The following is a 25040-nucleotide window of genomic DNA, read 5'->3' as shown; positions in this document are numbered from 1 at the left end:
TATATCGAAAATACAAAACTGAGACATGGATGCACAGAAAAAACCAGAAAAAGAGACCAGCGCTGGGAATCGAACCTAGGTTTTCAGCAATCCGTACTGCGTACTATAACCCCTACACCACCGTTGGACAGGAGTCAAGATACAAATTTCTCCTATGCAACATATCTCAGGTTGCTTTTTCTACTACGCTACTTAAGCAGCAAAAAAATCTAAATTAATCCATATTTTAACTGACTCTTTCAATTCTAAAATACTCCATCATAAACCTTGGGAAAATATACGTCAAAAAATATAAGTGGATATACATGTTCACCATTTTAAAAATTCTACCTTAAAGGGTATAAAGGGGACTGTAAGTTTGTATGGAAAAAACGTTAGGTATATATATTTGAAGATATACCTAATTCTAAAACTTAGTGAAATGCTATTAAACATTTTAAGTTAAAAGGGACATGGAAACATTGTGAATGACTCTTGAACAGGACTAAGAGAAACGTGATTCGCCATTTTAAAAATTAAACTTAGGGAAAACATTAAATAATGAAATATGAGTAAATTCAATAATTATTTATTTGCTGATTGAAGTATCTTAAAGAGCTTGCTTTCACATTCACTAGAGCCAACGTCCAGTCAGTCAGTCAGCGGGTCGTCAGTCAAGTGTCAATGTCAGTCACCACATTTGTTTACACAATTGATTTTTTCCATTGATAGTACCGTATGTGTAGCACTTTATCGAATTGTGACGTCATCAACCAAAATATTTTCAATAATTAATTTTGAAAAAAGTAGTGAACTAAATGAAAAAAATATTGAAATTACTCTCTTATAATTGACTTTCTATACAAAAAAAATATAAAAACCATGTGTATTTTTTTTAGACATACCCAATTCTGGCTGTAACATTTGTATAGATGAAGTAAAAAAGGTTTTGAGAAAATCAATCTTATGCCAATGTCATAAAGACTGACATGGAAAAACTTTTCTCACTTTAACTATATCTTTAATGTAAATATTTACTTAATTTTCGTCATGTATTTCAAACACAATGTATATTGTTTCTGAATACATAACTATCTATCTATCTGAACATACTTAAATACATATTAAACACCTAGGATTCGAGAACGAACACTCGTATTATTCATACAATCTGCCCCGATCGGGGATCAAACCCGTGATCTCGAGCTTCGTAGTCAGGTTTTCTAACCACTGGGCTATCAGGTCGTCCAACAAAAGTATCCAGCAATTAATCATTATTCCAAGAGAGTGTGTCCGCACCGTCTCTTTCTACCCTCATCCCCTATGTATATCGTTTGACAAAAGTGGTGAAAACGATTGCGAAAATTCTATTACCGTCTGTGTTTGTTTAGTGATATTAAAGTCGCGCTGTCATGTCCAATTGAGATGGCGGGGAGCTCGATACTTCTGGAGCCGTAAAACCTGCAATCAGGCATAATGTAAAAAAAAATACAAAAGTTACAGCTTATTCGATTTACGTGTAATGTTGAAATTTTACTTGAACTTGAGGTTCGGCGTTGCGTCTCCGAGAGTCTCGGTCGATGAGAAGTACTGCCGCTCTTCATGCCGTATAAACTTGATGAACTAGGAATGGGGCTCAGTGTTAGAACACGATCGCTGGAAAATCAAAACGAGATCATCAAACACAACTTACGGACGTTAACGTGAGCATGAATGTGTGTGGACCCCGTATATACATTGGGGTTTCATTCATCATATATTCAGAGTGACTGGTCTTCAGTAAGTTGTTCAGTTCAAGCTACACTTCGCATTTTCACTTTATCATGAACACCTGAATTGATTACTTATTGATATTGTCAAAACCAGTCAGAAAAGCTAAAAAATATGACTTATTTACACTCACGGAATAGCATATTTCCCGAGAACAGAATCGCAACTGCTCACTCCACTCGTACTGGACTCGCTCGTATTCCTGACTCTACCTTCGTGAGCTTGGTCAACAGAATTCATTCTGCCGATGATGAGTCTGTTCTCAATCGGCATCCGATGCGCGCCGGGCCGCTCGTACGAGAAATCTCTTAAAATATCCACAGTGCGGGATTCCGGCATGAGGTTACGATTGTGTGCAGCTCCTTGAGACGGCAGGGTATGCGACTTTCGTTTGTCAGGTTCCTTTATGAAGGTAATTTTGTGATCAGGCACGTCTTCGTTAGTGGTAGTGGGTGGTTTGGGGGCTTCAGAATGCGTGCTTTCTGCCGCGCTGTCTGTATGGTCGGAGTGTTCGCTCGTCTCCACATCGAACACTTGGAAGCGGCGCTCGGGCGACGTGACGTCATTGTGGAACTTTTGGTCGGGAATCGGGTAAAAATCGTCCTGTATTATCGGGAATTGGTCGTGTCTCGTGTGTCTCACGCACAGCCAACCTGCAAGGGATTTGTACCCAAATGATATATTTTCATCTACATTTTAACTAAAATAAGCAAGGTTACAACAGACATAACACGAAGCTTATTTTAGACAAAAATTACGGAAAACTAAACATGTCAAAAATTAGTAGGTAAAGTATGCAACACGGTGTTGTCTACTACCAATCATAGGTACAAACTTACCAAGATCTGCCAACATATTGGCGCCGTCATAGGTACTGCCAATGACACCCGAGGACGTATAGCGCGGTCGCTCGCACGGAGAACACTTGGCAGTGTTTAGCAAGCGCGATGATCCGTGCCAGCACCGAGTCTTCCCCGCTCGCCTGACTGACCAGCTGTTGAAGCCCTAGTGGGTGCAGCGCGGCGTTACCCACCGCCCATAGAGACGCTTTCGTGTCCATTATCTCTATCTCCGATGCGCAAGTTTGACGCTGTAATGTCTAAGGAGAACATACACATAAAAAATATTATAAATGAAACAGATACAAAATTCAGATCTATTGTCAAGAAGACATTAATATCTAAGGCGTATTATAAAGTTAATAATTATATCATGGACAGGGAAATAATTCCGATCCGCATTAGCGATCCCTTCAAATAGTGAACCTACTGTGTTAAAAATAAAGTTATGTTGAATACTTGTGATGTAGAGATATCATTTAATAATATTGTAAACCTATTTAAAAAATATACCTCGTTGAGTTTCTTGCCGGATTCTTCTCACTCAACAGAGGTTTTTTTCGAACCGGTGGTAGTGTTTTTTTGACATTCATAAGTGCTTGTTTTAGCCTAAATTGAATAAAGATATTTTGACTTCGACTTTTTTGACTGTGTAATAATGGTAATTGTGAATGCACAGAGGCGATGCAACTGGCAAGCAAGGCTTGTTTGTCAATTTTTTTAGTTTTTTCCCGCAGCCCACCAAAATGCGGAACAATGGTTGGATTCATAACGACGAGTAAGTATCGTAGTGATAATTTATTTATCAATAAAAAATTACAGTAAAAAACCAAAGCGCTGTAAAATTCACAAAAAAAGCATACAAAAAATACACGAAAATAAAACTTATTTAGGGATTTTCATCCTTGCTTCCCTAAAGCGCAGGGATTCATCCTCCGGCCAGAAGTCGGAGTGCAGAGAGAGGAACATATGCCGGTGCTTAGTCGCCACTTGGAGTTTGAGAGCCTACGCGCCAGCTGACGCGGTTTGCACGGAGTGGGTGGACGCCTATTGAATAATAGTATGAGCAGAGCTAACGCGTCGCGTGCGACGGACTTTACCTGTAAACCGCACCCGCAGGCGTGCGCCCGCTCCGTCCACCAGCGCCAGCTGGCATAAGTAGGCCCTAAATAAAAGAGCGAAAGGCCCATGGGCAACTTTGTATGGGAAGTGTACCAAAAACCAACAGAAGTAAGAATTATGTCATTAAATAGGTCTTTACGTGTACTTAATTTCATTCTATGGACACCAAGTTGCAAAGCTGAGATATTCAAGCTTTATTCGGAGTAAAAATCTATGAGAAACTGTGATTTACCTGGAAAGTTCTCCTTATAATGGCTTTAAACACCCTGGAGGGTAATTAAGACAGATTTAATCGTGTACAAGTTGTGTAAATATAAAAATAAAAATATGTTTGTAGCCTTAACATTGTTCTCCAAGATTTCATACAAGCAAGATTTTATTTAAGGTGTTCTACCGATATTCTACAAGAAAAACACAGTTTCTCATCGATATTTTTTACTCTGACTAAAATATGTACGAGTATATCTCAGTTATGCAATACTCGTAGATTTCAACTTTGCGCCCATAGAACGAAATAAAGTAAAGAAGATAAGCAGACCTTTTTAGTGAGCTAACTCTCAGCTCTGTTGGTTTTAGGTCCATTTCGTGGCATGCTCCTTTGTATAATGGAGTGACGTACGTTGGCCAGCGGCGGAAGCGCGGCGGGCAGCAGGTGGCGGGCGAGCGGCGGGCAGCGCGCGAGCGCGGCGAGGAGGTGCGGCGGCGGGCGCGCGGCGCGCCGAGCCCGGCCCAAGCGTCCGCCGCTCTCCTCGCTCAGCGCCAGCGCTTCGTGGACGCCCGCCTCCACCAGCCGCACGTACCTGGCCGAATGATATAACTATAAACACGGAAACCAACCCTCCTCCCTGTACTAAGTTCCAGAGCTTTACACTTGTTTGTTTAGTGGTATAATAAACAAAAAACTGCAACTAGTACTATAGTCATCATCCCAGCCTATATACGTCCCACTGCTGGGCACAGGCCTCCTCTCAGAACAAGAGGGCTTGGGCCATAGTTCCCACGCGGGCCCAGTGCGGATTGGGAACTTCACACACACCATTGAATTGCTTCGCAGGGTTGTGCAGGTTTCCTCACGATGTTTTTCCTTCACCGCAAAGCTCGTGGTAAATTTCAAATGTAATTCCGCACATGAATTTCGAAAAACTCAGAGGTGCGAGCCGGGGTTTGAACCCACGACCCTCTGCTTGAGAGGCGATAGGTCAAACCACTAGGCCACCACGGCTTCCACTAGGCCACCACGGCTTGTAGTACTATAGTAGTTAGTGTATATTCAGAAAGAAACAGTGGCATCTTGCTGTGAATAGTCCCTACAACTTGTCCCTACAAAGGTTCTCTATCGTTTGCCCGAATTTCATATGCCCGAATGTAACGTTTTCTAGAATTTTCATTTGCCATAAAGTAATTTATTTCTGAAATAGTAATTTCTTTACAGTTGATATTAAACTAACCTAACCTAATACTGCATTCTATATGATGGCATTAAAAAAAAAACCTGAAAACAGCACGGTTCTATATATTTTATGGCAAACAAAATAGCAGGTGGTAGGACCTTGTGCAAGGTCCGCCCGGATTGCTACCACCATCTTGCTCGCTAATCCTGCCGTGAAGCAGCAGTGCTTGCACTGTTGTGTTTCGGCGTGGAGAGTAAGACAGCCGGTGAAATTACTGGCACTTGAGGTATCCCATCTTAGACCTCTAGATTGGCAACGCATCTGCAATACCCCTGGTGTTGCAGATGTTTATGGGCGGTGGTGATATCTTACCATCAGGAGACCCACTTGCTCGTTTGCCATTCAGTCGAATAAAAAAAAAAAAAAAAAAAACGTTGGTATGGCAAGTGAAATTCGGGCAAGTAAAGGTAAACACCCTACAACAAGTGGCAACTTTGCAGCTGATGGGTGCTAAAGTAACGCGTCTGAGCCGCCTAAATGAAAGTGCTGTATCAAAAGATATCCATTCAATTTTTGACTTAACATTGAGCTGTTAGAACATTGTCAACTTGTTATGCTGAGCTGCAAGCTGCAAGCTATTATACAACAAACTAATTCGTAAATCAACATTTAATTTCCTTAAAAATATGGCTAAAAAATAAGTAAACCAAATACCTATAATTATAGCTCCTGGTCCAGTAATCCAAATGCTTCTTGATAAACGCCTTCACTTTGAGATCCGGGGCTTGGCCTATGGCGGCAATTTCGAGCCCAAGCCAAATAAGGTACCCACGGTCGCTGGCCACCGAAAAATCCAGAGATGAAGGATCCATGGTCTTATCCAGTCGACAGTTGAGACCCAGCGCGACCCTCTGTAGCACAAGCTTGTCGAACAAAGCCTGCAATAAAACACAGTCTTGAAACGAAAAGATGTGATTGGGTACGCTGTGCGATTATGATCAGGTTAAAGAATTTATGATACAGCTTGTAATTTGAGTTCAAGTCATTAGTTTAACAATACTTGTGACTTTCTCACGAAAATGTATAGGTTTCTTATTGGATCACAAAGCCGTTTCTAAAATTTGCTTATAGTATAATGTATTAGTACCTGGGCGACCGAGCTTTGCTGTAGCTAAAACTCTAAAACAAGCGTTTTCCCAGAGATAAGACCAAGCTAGATCGATTTTTCATCCCCGAAAACCCCCCACATACTAAATTTCATCGAAATCGTTGGAGCCGTTTCCGAGATTCCCGAAATTTATATATGCATACGAGGGCTGCAATTAAAGTTTCGGGAATCCAAAACTTAGAAACTTAATTTTGGCACATAATAATACCTTTTTATAATCTCTAAAGTTTCAGTATCTTAACACACTGGCCAAATAGAAAAAAAAAGTAATGGTTCGGCTTCAATTGTTTTTTGAAGTCGTCGAGTCGCTGATGAAAATGGAATTGTCTTGTGAAAACTTAAGAGCTATGATTTATTATGACTTTCAAAGTGAATTAACACAAAAACCATGTGGTGGCCGGATGATTGCTGCTTTTAGTAATGAAGCACCTTCAAAGACTACAATATACGACGACGTGCGTGAAGGTCGACCAAAATCGGCCGTCACTCAAGAAAACATCGATGCTGTGCGTCAAATGATAAAAGAAGACCGGCACGTGACATACGGCTCGGAAAACAACTGAGTATCTGAACGGTGAAAACGTCGAACTCCTGGACCATCCTCCATACAGCCCCGACTTAAGCCCCAACGACTTTTTCACATTCCCCAAAATCAAGACGCCAGAAGAAGCAGTGGAGGCCTTTAAAATGGCCATTTTATCGACCCCTACTTCAGCGTTCAATAAGTGCTTTAAAGACTGGTTTGAACGCATGGAAAAGTGCATAAAATATAAAGGCGAATACTTTGAGAAACAATAAAAAGACTTTTGTCCAATTTAACTGCATATTTTTATCTATTCCCGAAACTTTCAGTGTGACCCTCGTATATGCAAGAATTGCTCGTTAAAAGGTATTAGAATTAGATGAAACCATGCAATTGTACCCTAGCTTTACCCCGCCACTTTACTACTTTCTACTTAGCGCAGATTTGGTCCTGGATTAGATTTTAAAATTAGTCGTGAGTTATGTTTGGTTAAACTGAGCATTTTGCTGAGAAACAAAAGGAAGAGCCCTGGGCCAAAGCAAAATAACCAGAGTTTTTCTTTTGTTAGTAAAATTAATGTTACGTAAAGAATAATAAATGGGATACCTTTTATCTCGAAATAAAAAAAAACCGGCCAAGAGCGTGTCGGACACGCCCAAGATAGGGTTCCGTAGCCATTACGAAAAAAATCAAGTAACATTATGTGCGTTATAACACAATTAAAACAGTTACTACAGTCTTAAAACCTATTACCAGAAAAGGAGCTTATCTTCACGGCACTTACGTCCTTTTGTTGAGAAGCGCAGTTTTTTGGCAATAACTCAAAAACGGTATATCCGATCATGTTGAAAGCAATTTTCGTTGAAAGTATTTATTAAGCGTTACCTTTTGCATATTTTTTGGACAAACGGTTTACAAGATAGAGGAAGGGGGACACAACTTTTCCTAATTTGGGAGCGATTATTTCCGGAAATCTTCACTTAATCAAAAAAGTTTTTGAGAAACCTTACTATCTTTTCAAAAGAGCTGTCGAACTATGTGCCGCACGTTAATGCGAGTTAAAAAAAAAACAATTTCTGTTCCGTGTATGGAGTGCCCCCCCGTAAATATTTATTTTTGTAATTTAACTACAAAACTAAATAGCGCCTTTGACAAGACATCTGTACTCCAAAATTCATTGATATACATCTTGTATTTTCGAGTAAAATGCCTGTGACATACGGACGGACGGACAGACAGACAGACAGACAGCCAGACGGACTTGATGAAACTATAAGGATTCGGTTTTTGCAATTTTGACTCCGGAACCCTAAAAATGAGTTGTTGTCAAGGATTCGCGAAAATGAATCCTTTGCAGACGAAAACGCGAGAAGCAATTAGCTAGCTGTGACTTATTAAAAGCACTCACGGGGACGCTGTAGGCTTCCTCCAGTATCATCAGAGCGCTCTTGACGACCGACTTGGACTCGTCCTTAATCTGCGCCACCAGCATTTGCAGTACCCACGTCTCCATATCCACGCCGCTCGCTTCTTCCACCTTATGCGAACTCTTCAAGTTATCTTGCACGTAATTCTTCTTCAACTTTGATCTCCTACGCAACAGTTCTTTGGATTTTTGTGACGCGCGAAGTAATACGTTGAGGAACTGAGTAGCGTAGAGCCTCGATGCGAGTATGCTGCATGTCAGGGTTTTGGCGAGAATGTCGCGAGGGTAGGAGTCTAAACTGTAGTCCAGACTTGACACTACAAGTTTTACGTAGCAGCTGTGATGCGTCTTCGTTGATAGTTCCAAAAGGCTGCAATGACGACGTTGTCGTAAAATAAATATGCATAGTGGTCGAATGTCGCGGTAAATTTAGCAAAAATACTGTTGCTTTTAAGCCCCGTTTGTAATGAAAATGGCGAAAGTTTGAAACAATATACAATGATATATTTTTTTAATTTATTTATTACATACACATATTATCTTTTGTGTTGTTGCTGATAGCAGCGGTGAGTGGTGGGTAGCTTGTTAACGAGTAATTCCAAACATTCATTGTCAATAGGCATTACAAAAAACTCGAACTGTGCTACGTATTTTTTCGTATACAGAGTTTAGTAGTTCTGTCATCTATCTCCTGACCTACATAAGTAACTTACTTGTTATACAGCCCGCTCTGTTTGAGTAGGCTGAGTCCGTGGTGCGAGTGGCACAGCTGCCCTATAAACAGGAAATACATCTGGCACATGGTGTTGCTCATATGCTGCGGGCTGAACAGACACTCGTGCGCACGCCGCCCTGTCTCTATCGCCTCCACTTGCCGGTTCACATCGGCGAAGAAATCTTCCAGTAGCTTTTGGGAGTCCGCCTGAATGAGATAGATATTATTTAAATAGATGATTACGACAAATCAAACACGTTTAAGCTACTTTATAGTTTTGTACGTGCCGATTTTTTTTATAGGGAACACCTGAAGCACCCGAGGGTTGCCGATGCGTTGCCAGCCTAGAGGGCTAAGATAGAATACCTCATGTGCCAGTAATTCTCCTAGCTGTCATACTAGCCATACCGGTACACAGGGTTTACCCCTAAAATGTCGACAAACTTTTAATCGAATAACAGTTCCTATTTCTTAGTCAACGTTTTCTATTTTTTAATTGCATCGAATATTCATTACCTCGAATGATTAAACTGAATATTTTTAAATCAACGATTTTTTATTTTTGGAAATATTATTTAATAGATAATTTATTTGGCAGAACTCCATTTCATATTTTATTATTTCATAATTTTTGAATGAAATTAATTAATTTATTTTTGTAGCTATTTATTTTTGTTGGGGTCGCAGTTCTAATCTAACCTACTCTCCTGATAGCGATTTATTTTTGATGAGGTTGCACTTGTAATCTAACCTAACCTACTTTTTTGGTAGCAATTTGTTTTTGTTTGGGTCGCAGTTCTAACCAAGCCATACCTACTTTTCTGGTAGCGATTTATTTTATGAGGCCGTAATTCTAACCTAATCTATTTTCAGATGTTTTATAATAATACTTCGAAGAAATAAACAGCGATATTTAGTTGTTCTGTCTCATGAATAGTTGATGAAATGTATTTTTGTTTTAATATGTTATAAATAGTCGATGAAGTGAAATTACTCCAAGAGAAAATATTAGTATTGAATATTCTATGAATTGTTTTCGATGAAATGAAATTCGATAAATAGTTTGTCGACATTTAACGGGGCACCCCTAATTCTGACACATAAAAGGTTTTTACATAAAATGTCAAACTGTGTATGGAGTTCGCGCGGCAAACCGTCGAACGTTGGCTCGCGCGATAGCCGCGCACTATGCATACCGTGGCGCCGCGCACGGCTGCTCAAACAAAATACAGGTTTGCCGCGGTCGAACAATGCATACGCAGCTTAATAGTGACATCGCATTGACCGAGACGGGAAAATCAAAACAGTTATGACTATACATACATCGTGGTGCCTCAGCAGATGCCTGATGAGCTGGCAGCCGGCGCGCGTGGCGGCGTGGCCGGTGGACGACGTGGACAGGTCCGTGTGCGAGTACTTGTTGGCCGACGGCCGCAGGTAGTTGATGATGCGCGCGACCCACGCCTTGTGCCGGCTGTCGCACAGGTCCACGATCGGCGCAGTGTCGCTCTCCTGAACGCATGCGCAAAACAGTGCTTTGTTATGTAATGCCAGATCACATTGCATATCAGAAACTGAAATATCACTGTGATCACCCGTTGAATGGCATTGCCGCCATTGTGATGTTTGCATTCAGCACATTAACTATCACCCTAGGGCCTGTGCTATGTTATGACATGAAATAAATTGAGTAACGAGTGATGTGATGACTTATGTCGGTACTGAAACATGTCAGCATTACTTTCATCTCTTTTATTGGGCTAAAGTTGGAAATAAAGCTTCTCGCAAGTAGGCAAAACGATAGTTGATACCTTACACACCAAATTCAGGCGATACCGATTACCGAATGATGTTTGTTTTATTTTATTCGTGTAATGTATGGCATGGCATTACGTGGCACTGTGATACTTGTGATATCACTTGCATTACTTAATCGTGTCTAGTTTCTTGGAATATTTTACTTATTTATCTGATTTTGAAGTTTGAAAAAATATTTTGAGTGACCCTAAAAATAAGAAGATCCCGTGCGAGCAGAAAAAAACGGAGTAATTACCTTCAAAATGGCCCGTATTATTTCCCAATTCCACGTGTTACCATCTTTATTTTGCATGACCAACGTGCACCGAATCAAATTGTCACTTTCCCGTTCGAACAGATTAAAAAAGTTAGCCGATTTAGTCACTTTACTGACCGCGGCACTAGTCCGAGAACTGACACTTTTACTCTTCACTAACGCGCTGACGTTTCTGGTGTCGACGTCGGCGCGCGAGCCGACACTATGCCGCTGCTTCGGTTCGGTTTCACTCTCGTTGTCAGATTCGTTGAGGAATTCGATGCTGTTGTCTCTATAGAGGATAGGTTCCGGCTTAGCCAGGTTGGCGTTGTCGATTTCTTTCCTCGTTTTGGCGGAGTCCTCTGCTCGCTGTCTGTAAGTCCCGCCGCAGTACTGTATGATGTGGTCGAGGAACAGCGAGTGTGTAGCGGGGCGCGCCTCGTGGATGGCGAGGAGCCGCCTGAGAGCCGCCACGGCAGCCAGGGCTTGCGGGCGCCCGCTGGCCGCTTGCGACATCAGCAGCGGCAGCGCCGGCGTCACGTTGCACACTTGAGGAGGCAGTAACAGGTGGATCAGATGCAACAGCTGGCCTACAAGTACGGTCGCACGGACGGATATGAACGTGTCGCTAGTCACTATCACTTCAGTTAAACCGTCCAGTAATCCAACCTGAAACCAAATTAACGTTTTATTATACTGCTCAAAAACACAAAATTAGAAAGCAGTATAAGATTTATCGTTACACTACACTTCGCACGCGAGTTAAATGTCGTTTAAGTACTATTAGCGGAGCCCTAACTAGAATATAACAACTATCAATAAGCGTACAAGGTGAGGCGTGCGGACGGATATTCCCACTCTTTTCCCCAGACCCCGACAGCATTTAACTAGCGCGCGAAGTATTGCTATGATTACATTAAGTTTGATGGATTGTGATCCAACCTCAAATATATTTAGTAATTTCAGTCGTACAAATCAACGCACGTAAAAAGAGCTCCTGGCGATATACCTGCGCAGTGGGGCGGGCGGCGGCGGCGGAGCAGTGGGGGACGCGGGAGGGGGTGTAGGAGCCAATGAGGAAGGTGGGAGCGCGCGTGCGGCCGTCACGTCATTGGCTTGTTAGTTGACAGATGCGCAAACGTATCCCCTCCACTAGCCATCCAGAGCTCTTTTTACGTGCGTTGACTTGTAATTACCTCTAAGAAGCACTGAAGTAATAGCGCAAGGTGAATTTCCGTTATGTCAGATCCAGTTGCACCAAGATGAGGTAGAATGGAGATGCCTTCAGCGGCTATAAAGCCTTCGTTAAGTCGCCACGCGTCCTGAAATTGTTCGCATTTAGCAACATGATAACTAAAACTCAAACAACAATTCAAAGTAATACTTACTTGAAAGTCAGAAGGATCAACGGCGTCTAATGCGACGGAAATTTCATCCGTCCATTCTGGCTGAGGTAAGCCAACCAATTCATACAGTAGATCTAGTATAGCTTTCTGAAAACAAAATCCTTCATTTTGTCAAACAATAAAGACACATTCGAAGAAATAAAAAAAGATCCGAGTTGAGACAGAATTTTTATAATTAATTAAAAAATACGAACGTTTTAAATTTTCAATTAGACAGAGAGATTCGACATGGGCACGACACATACTATACCTTTGTACAAGTATCTTAAAGTTTGTCAGTTGTATTTTGTTAATTTTCTTTTGTACAATAAAGAGTTTACATATGTATGTAAACTACATACTATAATCATGACACAGTACATCACATGTACAGTCAACGTCATAAATAAGTGATCACTTTTGTACCTTGTCACTTTAACGTCATGTTTGAAAAGCCATACGAAATTGTGTAACGACTGAAAGCGACAAGCTACAGAAATTATCACTTATTTATGACGTTGACTGTACTATGACGTTATACGACACAACGACCAGAGAAAGTTCACACATAATTCTTCTCGAAAGTGATTTCGTGCCTTCCTTATTTTCTAAACAGATGATTTTTACGTTATACTTTTTATTTTCTATTTTTCTGCCACATTCATTTATTTCAACGAAAATTTTGTCCCATGCTATTTCCAATTTAAAAAAAAACGAAGGTTCTCGGAGTCGCACATACTCGGACTTCCAATCTGGGCAGGTAGAGCGTGGACACCATGGCCCTCAGTCCGCCGGCGTTCCGCGGGTGGCAGAAGTGCAGCAGCCCCGGCCAGCTGCGCAGCACGCACAGCAGCGCCAGCCGGCTGCAAGTGAACCGCATCTCGCGCTCGTCTCTGAAACACACATACTACTTTGACAAAGGAAACAAACGAACAAAACATTCGTGACACATGAGAACAAAAAATATTGGTCAAGTGCGAGTCGGACTCGTACTCATGGGTTCCGTAAACAGTTCAGTAAAAGTTTTTCTTAAAATTCTTCTAATATAAGTTTTTTTGGCTGACTGTATTTTATGCCGCTGGTTACCAAAGTACTCGTCCAGACGACAAACGAGTCCAAACTCGATGCGGTCGTGTCGTTTATCAAAAAAGTTCATATGGTCACCCGCTAGCTTTAGCATCAGATCAACTCCATGTTATAATAATATTGCATTGTCATCGGATTTATACATGCGTGTAAAATTTCAGCTCAATCGGTTGAAGATAGCCACTTCAAATTTGAATTGAAAGATTCCACCCGAGCAAACATAGTTACATTAGGTACACTGCAAATAAATATTATATGCTTGTAATAAGTTTTTCTTAAAAATTTAATTTTTAATACAAACTTTTTTTGCCGAATGTACTTCTTGTTGACTGTACTTGCACTGTCGTCTAAACTACATATCTGTACCAAATTTCAAGTCGGTACTATTAACTGTTGAGGAGTTCCTTCCTGCAGAGACGATCCTGGCAGGACCACCAAGATGTCACTACCAGATTATTGTATTGTCACCAAATTTACATAAGTATGCCAAATTTCAAGTCGATTGGACCACAGGAAGTGGGTCAAATTTAGCTTCCAAGCAATAAATAAATAAATAAATAAACAGGGCAAGCTAAAGAAAAGCTTCTAAAAATATCGCCGAAATGTAAGCACTTGTGCAAGTATTTCGAATAAAAAACAATTTGTATTCTCATCCTCTTTGATTCTGGCTGTTTGCTTCTGAAGCCATTGCCCGCAACTTGCCGCGCGCAGCTAAAAAAAAATATTGACAGATCTCGGTTCATTCGCGCGAAATTCGGCGGACTTCGTATGTTGTGTAATTAAATATAAGAAGCTCGACTAGTAAGAATAAATTTTAAACTGTAAATAGTGTTAAAAGACTTAGTAGGTTTTTTTTATGTAAAAAACAATAGGTAAACATAGTGATTAATACGGTGTGGATTTGGCGAGCGCTTTATCAAAGTTGGCTTCATTGAGGTTTGTGGTTCATAAATTGCTTTATTAATTTTGCACAAAAACGAATAAACCACACAATCAGACAGTCACTATATTATACTATCGAAGCTTTTATAAAACATCATTAAAATCGCAAACGACATAGCTATACCCGTTGCTAGGCGACTCGGTCGCATTAGCAACGGCTAATAACGCCTAGCAACCAAAAAAAGCTGAAATAACACGTTTCTTGTATGACGACTCCCTTTAATTTGTAACTTTATTTTATTTTTAGTATTTGTTGTTATAGCAGCCACAGGAATACATAATCTGTGAAAATTTCAAGTGTCTAACTTTTACGGCTTCTGAGATAGAGCCCTGTGACAGACGGACAGACAGACAGCGGAGTCTCAGTAATAGGGTCCCGTTGGCACCCTTTGGGTACGGAACCCTAAAAATGAGCATGTCACGAAATGGTCCCAAACCAGCAAACTGCCGGTCTTGCGAACGGCGCTGATGTTCTTTTTCGACCATCTGATGACCATACCCACATACAAAACAAGATAATGACAAAGTGAAAACGACACAATCTTCGGATTAAAAAACAACACTAAGGGGCTGGTTCACCAGCCCTGAAACAGCCCCTAAACATCATGTGGATTACTCCATAGGCATAGACTAGTCTCATTTACCCTTTCGGGTCATAACAAAAAAGAAAGAAATAAAGAAAAACAACATATAGGCCAGGCCACGCTAACTATACGTTATGCCTATCCAATTTATTAAAAGTGTAAACAAACCGATTTCATCAAAATTCTTGTATAAACACTCACTGGATCGAATCAATAACACATTTATCCTTAGATGAATGATTGGTCTCGCGCGCTCGCTCGACTAGATACCGCCGGCGTACTTGTCAAATGCGGCAACAAATAGTACGCCGAATTCGGCGTACCCGAGCCCGAGGCGAGTCAGTCGCCTTGCAAACTGTGCGTAAGGTGCATGAACCGAATTTGTGTTAAATTTTGGTCATAAACCGAACTGATGAAACTGTTTAAAAATAATACTACAAGAAATAAGAAGGACACTGGGATCACATACCATCAGTAAATATCGTATAATTTCGAAATTACAAAATAAAATAACATGAACCCTAAACGCCATTCTGTGTTGCCGCGTACACAAGAATCAAATTCCCCGTGGTTGAGATTTTAATAAATTGAATTTTATTGTTATCATCATTAAATGATGATAAATTTTAATAACTTATTTTATTTAAGTATCTAACGTAATTATTGTATATACATAACCTAGTTCTATATTATTTAATGTTTATCTTTGTGATATATAAATTGTTACCCGACACTATTTAATTAAGGGGTGAATGTGTCTTAAAATTAAAAATGTTTTTCGTCTTCCCATTCAAAAAGCCCAATCAGCTGATTTACTTAGGTATTACGGGAAACGAATATTTTTTTTTTTGTATTTCTACCCATTTTCCTGAAATGTTAACTTTTTACCCGACTGCCCGAAGGAGGGTTATGTTTTTCAAGCGTATGTATGTAAGTATGTATGTATGCATGTATGTATGTATATTTTGTAAACTTTTATTTTTATTTTAGTCTTAATTAACCTGTACATTATATTAGGTTTAACTATAGGTGCAACGTGTTATCTTAAGTACGCAAAACTTCTTAGTTGGTGACTTAGTCCATGAATTTTTAGTAATAATTTGTAAATATTGAATGTCCTTAAATATATATATTTTTAATTAAAAGTGAGGCCTGATCATTGATATACCTACATCATACCTACCATTTTTTTAAAGAAGAAACCTACGCCTAACCTGTACACAAACATATTAATACATTCACTCTTAATTACTTCTTCATTTCTAAGTATTTCCCAAGATACATTTTGTAACCAGTAACTTAATAGACCACAGAATAATTTATTTTCCCAATAATTCGGGTAACAGTGGAGCAGCTGGCAACACAATTCGTCACGCACACTAGCATCCTTGCAAATTGTCTTACACCGTTCTTACGCACACTACAATATTGAGTTGCCGCATTCACGAACCTTAGTTTTTAAGTAGCGCTGTATCTAGTCGAGCGAGCGCGCGAGACCAATCATTCATCTAAGCATTTATCTATAATTCGTGTCTTTTAACTAGATGTCTAATCAGTAATCAATTTTTCACCAAAATTCACTTGATTTCAATATTTATTTTTCATTTGAAAAATCTTCGTCAAAATCTGACGTTATTTCTTGATTGAAAAATGTGTATATGTAGTAGCATAGACTAGCGTAGACATGGTGGAAAATTTGACATTTTAAAAATCGATTAATGCGCGGATAAATGAATAATTGATTTTTATTTACTTTCCTTAAAATTAAAAAATAGTTATTGCTTTTATAATTGAATAAACAGTCTTTGGAATGAATCAAGCATTGCAAATAATAAAATAGACAAAAATACTTTGATGTATTCAATTAATAAATTAATCGATTTACTGAACAGATTAATTATTTTCTAATAGGTTCTAGGTTTTCACATCATTGAATGTCTGTGGTCGGATAAATGGCGTCTTTGTTTACACTTTTCATTAATTGGATCAAAATACAATATACCGTTACAAATGCGTTACCAACTGTTCAAGGCGTGAGGTAACGAGTGAGTTGACAAGTGTTATGATATCGCCTCAGACAGAATAGCGATAGCAAGCTGTATCACGGGTGGCGCTTGTCATCACGCGAAGTTTCGCGGTATTAGGCATTCAGTTGTTGTCAAACGCAGCCCGTCGAGCGAGCGATCGCGGCGGTCATATTACTTACCGAAATTTAACAGAAAAAAATCGGTAGGCCTGTGGCCGGTCTCGTTCAACATGCATGACACTCCGCCATATGCGCCGCAAACACATGCTTTCGCTTTTGTAATACTAGGATGATTAGAGCAACCGTTACTTGTTGGCGTCGCTGGCAACGGGGCGGAAGTGGAAATCACAGTAGGGGAAGCTGAGGCTGGTGAGGTCTATTCTGGCAGCGGCGCGCGAAACGGGGTCGTTCAGCGTATGCAGAAGGACTCCGCACAACGCCTCCGCCATGTGTGGGGTCGCGCACTCTGCGAGCTGGCGCGTCACCGCCGTCACGCCGCCGCATGCTATGAACAGCTCCGGGTTCAGTACGCCTGCGAAAACGACTCGTATAAACCACAACAGGATAGATACAATACAATAGTGACTTTTTTACATAAATCTGACCCATGTTTAACCCTTATCTCACCTGATGAAAATTTAAAGTGCAGATGAGACCAAAGGTCTTACTGATTCAGTAACAGCCTATTGACTCTAGCGTTTAAGAGCCCTTATAGAACATCACGTTATTACTATTTATTGTATTGATGAAATTACAAGGTAAGCAATAGGCGGCCTTACCATTTTACACCTTTTAGATAGCTCTCTATCTATTTACCTTAATTCACTGATTTTTTCATTTATTTATATAGTTTTCCGTTAAAAAATATTTTACATAAAAAACCTACTGTAACTTGTCTAGAACACATTTTAAAAACCACAGTAAATCGAACCTGGGTTTTTATTACTCCGGGAACGCATCAGGCATCACGCATTCTGGATTCATCAAAGTTTCTTTGAAGGATGAAGTTTATGAATTTATTGAGTCAGATTTGGACTATTGGCTCAGATCATTCTGAACGAATATGTTGCTACGATTCCCCAGTCCGATTCTAAAATTAGCTCGAGTTTCAGAATCTGCATCATTTTTCAAGCTGAAAAGAAAGTCTCGAAACCTTCTTACATATCTCAGCCATCGTGGCGATAGCGGGCCTGGAAAGGCGGTCGGGCGCGGCCTCGCCGGTGCCGGCGCGCGCGATGGCGGCCAGCCCGCGCAGCAGCCCCTTGTCGACGGTGGCGCCGCGCTGTGCCCGCCCCCCCCGCGCGCGCCCGCCACCGCCACCACGCGCCTCACCACGCGCAGCGCTTGCGCTCGCTCCTCCTCGTTGCGGACCATTATATCCATTGACCTGTTGATTGTCTCAGGTTGATTAAACACTGGGTCACAGTTCAGTTGGTTCAATAGTACATTAACCATTATAATACTGACAAAACGCAATATGCATAAGGTCTGGGACAATGCAATACAGCAAACCTAGCTTTTACAATAGGGTTGCAGTTCATTAATTCAATCAATAGTAGGTAGTACATTGAGAGCATAAAACAAGCCATTTTACCCGAGGCGTTCATATAGCCACCCGAGCCGGTACGGTGAGGGTGGATACACACGTCGAGAGGAAAATGGGTTTAATGCTCGAGTTTTACACTCTTGCTTTACACTTCGATGGCGAGGAACTGAAATAGCAATGGTGGAAACAATTTTTCACCTACTATGTACCTTTTATTGTTCACACATTACTATTATAATTATATTTTTTTCGTTTTATTGATCTATTTTAATTGATTTGATTGATTATTAGTTTTATATAAATTAAAAATGTATTAAAAAATATATGTAGAAACTTCTTTGTTTGTGGCTGTTTAAACCTGATTGCCTTGGTCTTAGACGAAGATTTTACTTTATGCACTAGAGCATAAAAACTCATTTTATGTTGCCTAGATCCATAAACACGAACTTTACGAGCATGAGAAGTGAAAAAATATGCTGAATCTAGGTGACCTAAAATTACTTTTTAGTCATTTTTAATTTATATAAAACTTAATAATCAATCAAATTAGGCAAAATAAAACTAAAAACCTATAGCAATGCATGAAAAATAAAAGGTACATAGTACCGAACAATTGCTTCCACTGTTGCTGTTTCATTTCCTCACAATCGAAGTGAAAAGCAGTCTAAAACTCGAGCATTAAACCCATTTCCCCTCGCCATATCTATCCACCCTCGCAGTACCGGCGGCGGACTATATGAACGCCTCGGGTAAAATGGCTTGTTTTATGCTCTTGTTGTACAATCTACTATTTCGCTTCTCATGCTCGTAAAGTTCGTGTTTATGCTGGATCTAGGCGACATAAAATGACTTCAATTTTTCAATCAAATAAAAAAATAAAACTAAAAATTTATAGTTTTATAGCCATGCACGAAAAATAAAAGGTACTTACACAAACATTGTACAATTTACTATTGATGCCTTGGGCGTTTTAACCCATAATTACTGGGATAACCACTAGCATTGAGGTTATAAGATGCAAGGAGGAGGAGAAGGAGGACCATAAGGCGTAGTTTTCAATGATTTGTTTTATTAACCCTCCATGCAAAATGATGGAAGAGTTTGACACCAATGTCTGTCTTGTCAACAAGTACATCAGACAGGGTTTTGCATCCAGAAACTTGGTTTTGGTACAAAGGAGAGTGTAATATGTACCTGCGGCTCCCCATAAGGCTGACAGTCACATTTGGTGTACTAAAGGCTCGTTGAAATATAAGAATAAAAAAATGACTGTCTGTCTGTGGCATCGTAGCTCTCAAACAGATGGACCGATTTCAATGTAGTTTTTTTTACGGTAAAGCGAGTTTCATCAAAATCGGTTCAGCCGTTTTTGATATTGAACTTTAAAATGACAGGGGTTTTTCAACTTTTCTATTAATAATAATAATAAATTAATACATATTACATTTATGGGCTGACGTAGCCAATCTTTGCAGAGAATATCCATATGCAAGCAGCACGGGTTAGAGCACCATTGATATAATTAGCTTTTCTAAGTTGGTTGGGTTATTTAAAAATACATTTACACTGCATTACAGTTTTGAGCTTAATGCATTTTAGTACATATATGTAAACGAGAATTCTCTAAATACTCTTACACTAAATAGTGCATGCAAATTGGGACATTTGATGATAGTGCAACAATTTACAATATGGTATTTTTACCCCTGAAAATGCTATACACTATATTATGTTTATGTGTATCCATCTCTTTCTAAAATGCTTTTCTCTATGAAGTAGGTATGATGCTAATTGCATGTGCATGCTAGTATGTCTTCCTCATGCATTCCTCATTCCTCGTGCATGGTATATGTAGGTAGGTAATTCGATTACTATCCTCTCATTTGAAATTAGAACAAATCATTAATAAGTACTATACAAAGATATACTTGGCATTCTATTATCACAAAGATAAGGACGACATTTCCTTGGACGTTTGAGAAAAAATAGTTTTTCCATTTGATAACATGCATTGACTGGCTTTGATTTATAAAATAAATAGAAAATAGTCAAATACTGAATTTGCAAACATTCACTACGCAAGCTGGTCACACTGAGGTACTGACGCCGGCTACCAATGGCATACAGTGGCTCAATCCCTAGGTAGGCATCCACACCAGTGCTACATACCCTGACTGCACACTAGTACTACCAATGCATGACATTTTCATTTCATTCAAAGTTCTAATGTTGCTGGTAGAAGTCTACCTAGAGCCCAAGCTTTGCACTGCAGTATCATCTAAGATTAAATTTACATTCTACAAGTAAAAACTTACCTTGTGACAAGATATGGCAACTTTAAGTTATTAAACATTGCAACATCATTTTCAGTTCTGATCAAGTATCGTAGTACTCTTAAAGCTGCTGCTCGTAACACCATTGACTCATCAACCAGACTTATTCTGATGCTAAAATTAAATAAAAACCAAATCTTAGTTACCAAGTTATCAAATACACTTCTTTTGTTATTTAATTTTGTTTATCTATTTTTATATTTTGCATAGCGAGCATGACAATATTTAACAGATCATAATCTAATTCTCACTAACAGAAAAACATTTACTTAATATCAATTTAAACCTTTTTAACAAAAAAATTAAACTGCCAAAAAACTGTTTTTTATTTATTTTATATTTTATTCCCACACTTAGGATTTTTTTCCAAATTTATATGGGACCGACTTCAGGGTATTCCCCTTATCTCTCTCCAATAAAAAAGAATTATCGAAATCTGATACTCTGTAGAAAGTTATGGGTGGTCATACATAAAAAAATATATACAAGCGTTGACTTGAAAAACTTGTTTTTTTTTCTACAGTTGAAAATTTATTAAAATCAATGTTAAATCTTAGGCCAAACACATAATTTAAATAAGAAAGTTATGACATTTGAATTATTTGCCCAGCATATCAAGCAGAAATGTGAAACCAGAAAAATGATTTATTTTGAGCTGCTTTTCCATCATCCAAATAACAGACCAAGCACTGCACTATAGTTCCAATAGATGCCAGAAAAATAACTCGAAAAATAAAATGCCACTTACCATGTCATCAACTCATCTGAAGTAAATCCCAAATCATTAATGTCATCTTTGCCTAGAAGTGTCACCAGTGCATTTAAGTAGGAAAGTCTACGGGTTTCTGAATTACTCTTCTGTGCCCCCTTGAACTTTGTAATCTTTGGCGGCGCAGTTTTATTGGTGGGTGACACTTCATGGTAGAATGGTCTTGATATGTACAGCCCTTCAATTATTGCTGTGACATTTTCCATAGGTGTTTTGTTTTTCGTATCCAGTTTAAACAAGTCTCCATAGTTTTTACCTATATGAAAAGTAATTGGGTCAGTATCATTTGTATAGTCATAAAAATGATTCATGTTCAAGTGTAAAAAAAGCTACATGGGTTTACAATTTAGTAAACAGAAATATAAAAATGAGTTTTTAGAGAAGATACATTTATGAATTTGAGTTTTAACTATGATAATATTGAATGCAACATGGCCAGTAAAGTGTGTAGTGTGATAAACATTCAAACCTATTTCAATAACAAACTACCTTCTCACTACCTCAAGTTTCTAACCTCATTTAAACTTACTTTCCAGGAATATGCTTTCAATTGTTTTTTTAATGTATGAATATCACTTTGTTGTGCCTAATTAAAATAAAGACTAATCAAGCATTACCTTTTCCACGACTGTACCAATTTTCAGAAGTAGCCATTATAAAATCATTTCATGGCACAGTTGATGAACGAAAGAAGCTCATGGTATAATAAGTCACGACAATGCTTTCTATTAACCACAAAATTAATAAAGGAAAAATGTAACAAAGTACAAAATGTTATTGACAATTTTCTAAATATTATTTACGAAAGCTTGCTTGACTTGATTTTGAGGTTATATTGGGTATCAATGTTGCTATACTTTAATGACAGTAAACACTGCAGTGCGGCATGGACGCCACTTTTTATAAAGCTTTTTTTACAACGAAATTTGTTTACATTAGCAGACATTAACTATGCAATAAAGGAACTTTAATTACTTATTATTGTTGTTTAATTAAGCTAAGATTACTACGCTAAGATACTAAGCTAAGATTACTACGACGAGACTTGTAGGGTTCCGTAGTTAACAAAGAACCTATAATTATGTAAAGAAGAAAAAAAGATGTTTATTTATTTATTTATTTATGTTTTCTCATTTACTGTGACTATGTCTGTGGGGCTACTACGAAATTCGAAAATCGAAGTTTCTATCGTCCAACAGCCCACGGGCGTCCGATGGTGCCGCCGAGATATCGGTGTAGTCGGCTCCTATATCCGATATCGGGCCGGACAATGTGAAAGACAGGTACAGTCAAGTGCGAAAATAAATATCTATTCGAACCACTCAAAAATATGTCTGTTGACTTTGACTTTGACTTTGACTTTGAATAAGTTCATATTTTTACACTTGACTGTATATATTTCGTACATTTTACTTGCCCCGCAGGGCTACTACGAAAGTCGAAACACGAAGTTCGTGTCGTGCGGTCCCTCTAACACTTCCACTATTTAATACGAGAGTGAGAGGGACGGTACGATACGAACTTCGAGTTTCGTAGTAGCCCTGCCGATATCGTATCCGTCGTCGGATACCGATATATCGGATCGGATAATGTGAAAACGCTCTGACATGATTTTTTTTTTGAACACTTGAAATGATCGTGTATATTTTCTTGTTTAAAATAACAGTCGTGATATTTCAAATATTAGTCTGTGAAAACAAGCGTCCCCACGCTCCCTTACTATTTATGCTTTCAAATAAGGCTTGTATTGTATGCCTTTTGGTCTTTAACTTTACCTTTTCGATAGAAAAGTAAATTATGATTTATGACTGTCATTGTCTTGTCATTCAATTTCATTGTCAAATGCAAATGTCAAATCCCAAATTATCCACAATCATCATAGTACATGTAGTATTTATTGTAGTTTGTTTCCTACATAGGTACTTATTAATCTTCACGCTGTCATCGTTCATCCACCACCACCTCTCATATTTCGTTTTCTAGAATTTTTTTACCGTACAACGGCAAAAACTACTAGACACTGGCAAAATTGTCCTCCGATGGACAGAGCCATATTTTTTTAAAGAAACAACAACAGGTACTTATCTTATACTCTTTGGTTTTGTAGTTTGATTGAACCGTTATGAATAGTTTGTTTTATATTTTATCTACTGAGTTGAATACTGACTAACACGGATGGTATTTGTTTGATTAGATTTGATTTCATTATACCTACTAAACTAATCACTTTCTGTACAGGTAAGTTCTCATGAACTTCGTGAAGAACGCGGTTTTCATAAACTTTCTTAACAACATGGTTATCTCTTAAAAACATCGGGAACCCGTACTGGGTTTTATATATAAATAACAAAAAACGTTTGTTGCAGGGATTTCCTTTGAGTAAAAACTGTAATAACCGAAACATTAGCTTTTCAAATGGAACTTATGGAAGTTGATCCACCAGTCGCTCATCAGAGACCTGCCGATGAAAGAATTAAAGAGTGGACTAAGAATGAAATTTTTGATCTTCTTCAGACCATCAAAGTTTTTGGATCGCGAGACATCACACAAATAGGAGAAAACATTCCAACTAAATCAACAGAACAAATTAAAAAAGCTATTGAATATTATAAGGAAAAAGCTAACATGCAGGTTGATCCTACTGTTAAAAAAAAGTTTCCAACCAAAAAGAATGATATAAAACGGCCACCTGTACCATTAAACAGCTGGGCTAAGTTATTACAAGAATCTTTGAGCTTCACTGAACTGCACACTGAGACAGCAACTGCTTTGAGATTGATTGCTGAGTTTGATAATATTCCAGCTGCCAAGAACACAGACAATATTGATTTCAGAAATGTATATCATTCTATAGCTAATGCATTGGAGGGGAAGGCAATATCAGACAACACACCTTTGGCTGTCATTATAAATAAATGCATTGTTGATACAGCTTTGACAAGCAGAGCGTTCATAAGAACTGGAGCTTTGCACAATATTGTTGATTGGATTGATATGTCTGATAAACATATCCATGTCTTACCGAGGCCTACTGAAAATACCGAACTGTCAACATTAAGACATTTGGCCTCACAAAGATCTTATAACCCCTTAAACATATCTGAACAACATCTGAAGCCTAGTTAAGTCTTAGTCCAAGACTAAGCCCGAGTATCCAGTATTTTTAGTAGGTCATGTAATCATAAAGGTAAATAAGTAAATAAAATATTTCAGAGCATAAATAGTTTAATTTCATTTTATCAGTACTTAATAAAAATATTGCAGCGATAAGTAGTTTAGTAAACAGTTACAATTTATACTAAAATATTAAGGGCCTGTTTCACTACATGTCGACTAATTTTAACTGACGGATGTCAGTGATGTTTTGTTTTTTCCGAATAAAC

General features: G+C 38.7%; 2 protein-coding genes and 1 long non-coding RNA gene across 3 annotated transcripts in view; 1 reads left to right on the top strand and 2 right to left on the bottom strand.

The window, feature by feature from the left end:
- LOC141433188 (rapamycin-insensitive companion of mTOR-like) overlaps positions 1-22539 on the bottom strand; it is a 33915-nt gene extending 11376 nt beyond the window's left edge. Inside the window, 15 exon segments of the mRNA XM_074095111.1 lie at positions 4330-4510; positions 5816-6039; positions 8201-8588; positions 8932-9140; positions 10257-10445; positions 10987-11655; positions 12183-12308; positions 12375-12479; positions 13111-13264; positions 17319-17541; positions 18171-18311; positions 18314-18396; positions 20871-21002; positions 21637-21913; positions 22275-22539. Of these exon segments, the coding sequence (XP_073951212.1) occupies positions 4330-4510; positions 5816-6039; positions 8201-8588; positions 8932-9140; positions 10257-10445; positions 10987-11655; positions 12183-12308; positions 12375-12479; positions 13111-13264; positions 17319-17541; positions 18171-18311; positions 18314-18396; positions 20871-21002; positions 21637-21913; positions 22275-22311 (3138 nt within the window). The 5' untranslated portion in view covers positions 22312-22539.
- LOC141433622 (uncharacterized) lies at positions 1376-2670 on the bottom strand. Its single transcript, XM_074095730.1, has 4 exons — positions 2589-2670; positions 1883-2402; positions 1517-1635; positions 1376-1440 (listed from the first exon to the last, which is right to left on the bottom strand). Exons 1-4 carry the CDS (start codon positions 2602-2604, stop codon positions 1376-1378), a joined length of 720 nt encoding a protein of 239 aa, XP_073951831.1. The 5' UTR covers positions 2605-2670.
- An 860-nt stretch (positions 22540-23399) lies between the features above and the next one.
- On the top strand, positions 23400-24871 carry LOC141433764 (uncharacterized). Its single transcript, XR_012451949.1, has 2 exons — positions 23400-23734; positions 24024-24871. It is a non-coding gene; the product is annotated as an uncharacterized lncRNA (long non-coding RNA).
- The last annotated feature ends 169 nt before the right edge of the window (positions 24872-25040 follow it).

This window comes from Choristoneura fumiferana, chromosome 12, assembly GCF_025370935.1.
Source record: "Choristoneura fumiferana chromosome 12, NRCan_CFum_1, whole genome shotgun sequence".
In the NCBI taxonomy this organism is placed as follows: domain Eukaryota; kingdom Metazoa; phylum Arthropoda; class Insecta; order Lepidoptera; family Tortricidae; genus Choristoneura; species Choristoneura fumiferana.
The sequence above is the reverse complement of the archived record's forward strand: the minus strand, read 5'-3'. Positions and strand labels throughout refer to the sequence as shown.

Excerpts from the sequence above, each read along its gene's own strand:
- LOC141433622 (XM_074095730.1), bottom strand. Across the intron at positions 1,636-1,882 it reads CTCGGGAAATATGCTATTCC|CGATCGTGTTCTAACACTGA; the intron begins GTGAGTGTAAAT and ends TTGATTTTCCAG. Across the intron at positions 1,441-1,516 it reads ACGCCGAACCTCAAGTTCAA|GTTTTACGGCTCCAGAAGTA; the intron begins GTAAAATTTCAA and ends GCCTGATTGCAG.